General features: G+C 35.2%; 1 protein-coding gene across 1 annotated transcript; it reads right to left on the bottom strand.

The window, feature by feature from the left end:
- Positions 1–1,532: 1,532 nt before the first annotated feature.
- On the bottom strand, positions 1,533–3,689 carry SPESP1 (sperm equatorial segment protein 1). Its single transcript, XM_065871739.1, has 3 exons — positions 3,668–3,689; positions 2,689–3,596; positions 1,533–1,562 (listed from the first exon to the last, which is right to left on the bottom strand). The coding sequence occupies exons 1-3, from the start codon at positions 3,687–3,689 to the stop codon at positions 1,533–1,535; spliced, it is 960 nt and encodes a 319-aa protein (XP_065727811.1).
- Positions 3,690–5,362: the final 1,673 nt, after the last annotated feature.

The raw sequence follows: 5,362 nt of genomic DNA, 5'->3' as shown, positions 1-5,362 counted from the left end.
GTTAAACACAGAGAAAGATTCAAGCATTTGATACCTTTCCAATACACACTGGACTACTGGGGACTCAAACAATATATGGGAGGAACTTTCTCTTTATAGACATATTCCAGCTAATAAAGGAAGGAATGATATCCCCTTCTTGTAACATTTGATCAATTTATCTACGTAATAATCATCATAGGCTGCTAATAATACAAAAAGAAACATACCAGATTGAGGAATACATCAACATCTTAACAAAAAACAAAAACAAACAAAAAAACCAACCTGAGTCTGATAAAGCCTCTCTAGAGTCAATTACCAACTTACCAAAAACATACTAAATGGCACTATGGGGATATAATAAGCAAAATCTGTGCTGTGTAAAACCATAGGTCCAATGACCAATTTCGCTGACAAATAAATTTCAAGGGGAAAAAAAAGAGGTGTAGTTTAAAAGAGACTTAACGAGTCAAATCAACCAATCTCAACGTGTAAACTTCATTTGGATTTATTTAGTTTCATTCAAACAAACTAAATTTTTTAAATGATTAGACAATCAGAAATGTGAACATTGACTAGATTTGATGATTTAAAGAATTATTAAATTTTTATGTGTGATATTGTGGTAGTGGTTTTTTAAAAAGCTTACAGAGCTTCACACTCCTATACTTACAGATGAAATGAAAAAGTATCTGGCATTTAATCCAACATAAAATAGAACAGAGGGAAAGCGGTTTAGGTGGAATAAGACTGGTCATTAGTAGATAATTGTTGAAACTGGATGATGGGTACATGGGTTTATTAATCTGTTTATTTTGCACGTTTGAAATTTTCCATAGCAAAATTATTTTTTAAAAATAAGCAACAGTAGGGCTTCCCTGGTGGCACAGTGGTTGAGAGTCTGCCTGCCGATGCAGGGGACACGGGTTCGTGCCCCGGTCCGGAAGGATCCCACATGCCGTGGAGCGGCTGAGCCCGTGAGCCATGGCCGCTGAGCCTGCGCGTCCGGAGCCTGTGCTCCACAACAGGAGAGGCCACAGCAGTGAGAGGCCCGCGTACCGCAAAAAAAAAAAAAGCAACAGTAGTAAACGGTAAAAGTGTTATTATGAAATAAAACCTTTGTAGTCCTTTTTGTAATATAGCTAATTGTGTGTGAATTATTTCTGATCCCTGCTACTCGCTCAGTCACCATATCCATTCAATCACCAAATCTTACTGATTCTACCTCTTAACTGCCACTTCTTTCCATCTTAGTCCAAGCTAAATTTGGCCTGCGCTCGGTACACTTCAACTTTTGCCTACTTTCAAAACCGTAGCCAGAGTGGGTTGTTTTTTTTTTTTTTAAACACAAATTTGATCATACCTAGCCTTTGCTTAAAATCTACTAATGGCTTCTCATTGATCATGGGATAAAGGCTAAAATCTTTAATAGGCAATTTGAGGCCTTGCACGATCTATTCCAACCCTGTGTACCTTACCAGCTCCATCTTAAGATGCTCTCCATTGCCCTTCTATACTCCAGCTACTTCTTGAACTTGCCATACTCATTCTCAACTCAGAGCACTCACACGTGCTGTTCTCTCTTTCTGGAATGCTCCCTTCTCCCTTACACACACCCTCATCCTTCAGATCTCACTTTAAATGCTACTTTCTCAGGATAGCTTTCCCATTATTCTTGGTCTTGGTGAGGTCAAATTTCTCATACTTTTATAAAAACTGAAATTTAAAAATTGTTGAAGTTATGTCTGTCTTTGCTGCTATAATACGATTTCAAACAGAGAAGGAACTAAGTATCCCCAAATCCAGCATTTTGTCCTGCACATAGTAAAAGGTCAATAAATATTTATTAAACTATAAATGACTGACTTGATAAGTGAATAAATAAATGAATTTAAATATAATACCGGTCAAATCATGAAACAGAATTACCTGTACCATAATTACAATATTACAGTTAACCTAAATGGTGTTAGTCATCCTCCCAAATAAAAGATTTGCAAAGCTTCAGTGTATATGTATATAGACAAACAAAAAGAGAAAATAAGTGAGAATGATTTCATTACAAATCCCGGTTACAGTCCCTCACTGATACTCCAAAAGTATTTAACAACAAAGGAACAGGGATGTATCTTAATGTATCATCCACCTTTCAGAGGAGGCACATATATATTCAAATAAAAGTAGTTCTGATACATACTCCAACTATGCTATCCAGATAGAAAACTCAGATCCTCTGAAAGAGTAATAAAGACCACATATCCTAAAATTTTACATTTATATGCAATTATTGAAAACCAGCGACATATACAGACTGCACAAGTCTCTTAAGTCTTATAAAATGGATGAATTTACTAACCTATTCAAGTAAAATCAAAGCTTAAACATTTTATGGATTAGATCTTTATAACTTTTAAAATTAATGAGAAAAAACTACAAACTCCTGAATCAAAATTTTATTTTAAATTGTTAGGTTTTAGTGTATATGAAAACTTTTCATAATACATGACATATAAAGATGTTAGCACATTGAACTACAATAGAAAATGTTTTTATACAACTTTTGAATCACTAATATGCTTATTTCCCCTGTGAATGAATGCACAGTTAGCTTAGATCAACTTTCTCATGAATATCAAGTAGTTTTTAAAGTTTTATATTATTGTTTAATAACTTCCTAATAAGGTTTTGAGTTTCTCCTTGACTTACACATAATATTGTTTTTAATATATTGAATACTGCAGTAGCTTTTCCTCTCATCTCTGGTGGAACATATTTAATATCTAAATATTCGGGTAATTTAGATCTAGAATTATACAGCATGTTAATAACAGTTTCAATGTCATCAACTCCATCACTGCTTTGTCCTAGTGGTAACATCTGGGATTTATACATTTTTTCTAATTTATGTTCTGCTGCTGTTGCTAGAGCAAGGCTTCGTTTTAGGTGTTCGTTAGAGGCTCGAATGTCTGCTCTATATTCTGGGTTGAAACTCTCAGGAATAGGTACCTGTTGCACCTGTGAGCCAATATCTTCAATTTTTTTCAAAATGTCTTCATTATACAAATTGTGTGGTTCAGGATTTTCCATTTCATAGTTGCCTGAGAGCTGAGGAACATCTTCTGTGGCAATATCCAAGTCAGTGTTCCCACTTAAAGAGGTGACACCTTGACTTGTAAATGATTCAGTAACACTTGGCAATTGCTTTGGTGCCTCAGTTTGACTTACAGTTGGCTCTGGCTCTGGCTCTTCTTTCTCAATATAAGGTTCTTTTGCATGTAAATCAACAGAAATGTTATTTGGTTTAATTGACCAGAAAGCGGTACTTTTAGTATGTTTTTTCTTCTCTATTTCCAGTGTGAAGCCCCTAGTAGGGAAAGCTGTAGTTTCTTCACTGAGAGGATTGATTAAAACATCATTCTCAGCTGGAGCTTCATCATGTGTAAACTTTACCTCCTTAAATTTTGATACCCTCGATCCTACAGAATCAGCATTATTTGGAGACTCTGATCTTTCCTGATGACCTGGCTCCTTAGTGGGAATACTTAGTACTAGGTTCTGTAAAACTTGTACATAATGATTCAATTTTTGTTCTTCGTCAGGCGTCACAGTTATTCCTTAAGGGGAAAAAACCAAACAATAAGTAACATTTATTATTATGTATGACATACTGACAGAATCTACTCACCTAAATTTACTTCATATGCCATCACTTAAAAGTTGAGATAAAGAACCAAGAAATAAAGCACCTTTGACACAGTCAACTCTCATTTAAAGGAACAAAATTATTTTTTCAGATTCTTATTAAAACAGATGAGCAAAATTAGTGCAAAAGTTACATATTAACACAATTCTCTGTATCTCTTTGCTTTTACTCTCCCATATAACTTATGATTCAGTAGGCAACTTACTGAAACAAAATTCTTGGTTATGTCCTCTAACACAGTGGTGTGCCATAGTAGGCTTAGAGTGGCTCACCAGAGCCAATTATTAAATTTTTAGGAATTTTGTGAGCCAGATGGTAAAGACAGACATTGTTAAAAATTAAATTATCTGAATTTACAATTAAGTAAATGTATTCAAAACAAGGTAATATTCAAAACTTATCACTTTTATTTTATTTCATTTTCCTATTATTTATGCTCTTGAGGTTATTTACATCTATATGTTACAAATGCTATATAATGGTATGCCATTGTTTATCTCTTTCACCTCCCTGATGAGTGATATCCAGTAGGTAGTTTGAAATCAACCATGGTGAGAGTATCTGCCTCATGTAAATGGGCAAACACCATAAATCAGGGTGTACCCACCTCTCGGAAAAGCCAGTTGTTAAACATTTACTGGTATACCACTGCCTTCAACCCAGCAAAAATCTAACTATAGCCTGTGGGTCACATCCACCCAAATATTTTCATAAATAAAGTTTTTTTGGAACTCAGTCAGTCTTGCCCCTTTGTTTATGTATTGTGTATGGCTGCTCTGGGCTGCAGCAGTAGAGTTGAATAGTTGGAACAGAGACGATATGGCCTACGAAGCTGAAAATACTATCTGGCCCTTTACAGAAAAAGTTTACTGATTCCTGGTTTAAATCATCCACATTTTACTCTTACAACAAAATGGCAGTTCTATTTATACTGGTATTTTGCAGTATCTGAGTGGTGAAGCCTCTCATTTCCAATGTGGAAAACGGAAAAGATTATTGAATAATATATTCTGAAATTCTGCTCAACTCCCCAACTCCAGAGTCAGAAGTTTTTAATTTTAAGTGCTAGAATTTTGTGTTACATGTAATTTTGAATTGATTTCGCCACTGTCATGGATACAAACTGATTTAATTCAAGGAAGTAAGTCACTTTTTCCCAAACACTAATGTATAACTTCTATCTGAACCCTCCCTCTGCAGGCAAAATGAAATAACAAACTTTCTGCTCAGGAGGCACTTTTATTCAGCTCTTTGGCAAGCACAAAATAGTCCAAAAACGATTTACCTCCTCTCGTCCTTAACTCATCTGTTACAAGTTAGAAAGACCAGATGGAATTTTAATCAAAATTGAAATTATATTTCTAAATTTTAAAAATCTTAACCAGAACAGTTTAGTGAGTCAATGTGCTAGTGGAAAGACACTAGACTTGTCTACTAGAGATCTAGATTCTAAAAGGAGACTCTGTGTTTTATGTCACGTTCAGAAAAGTCTTGCATACCCCGAGATCCATTTGATGATGATGGGTGAAAAAAGAAAGATATAGAACATAAGGTAGATTTGTATATTATCCTTATAATTTTTTTTTTTTTTGCAGTACGCGGGCCTCTCACTGCTGTGGCCTCTCCCGTTGCGGAGCACAGGCTCTGGATGTGCAGGCTCAGTGGCCATGGCTCACG

This window comes from Phocoena phocoena, chromosome 2 (assembly GCF_963924675.1).
Source record: "Phocoena phocoena chromosome 2, mPhoPho1.1, whole genome shotgun sequence".
Classification (NCBI taxonomy): Eukaryota; Metazoa; Chordata; class Mammalia; order Artiodactyla; family Phocoenidae; genus Phocoena; species Phocoena phocoena.
Note: the sequence above shows the minus strand (reverse complement) of the source record. Positions and strands in the feature narration are given on the sequence as shown.

Coding starts and splice junctions, on each gene's coding strand:
- SPESP1 (XM_065871739.1), bottom strand. CDS start 3,689: ATGGCATATGAAGTAAATTTAG. Junction 3,597..3,667: donor GGCATATGAAGTAAATTTAG/GTGAGTAGATTC, acceptor TTTCCCCTTAAG/GAATAACTGTGACGCCTGAC. Junction 1,563..2,688: donor TATTAAAAACAATATTATGT/GTAAGTCAAGGA, acceptor TTCCAGAAAGAG/AGAACAGCACGTGTGAGTGC.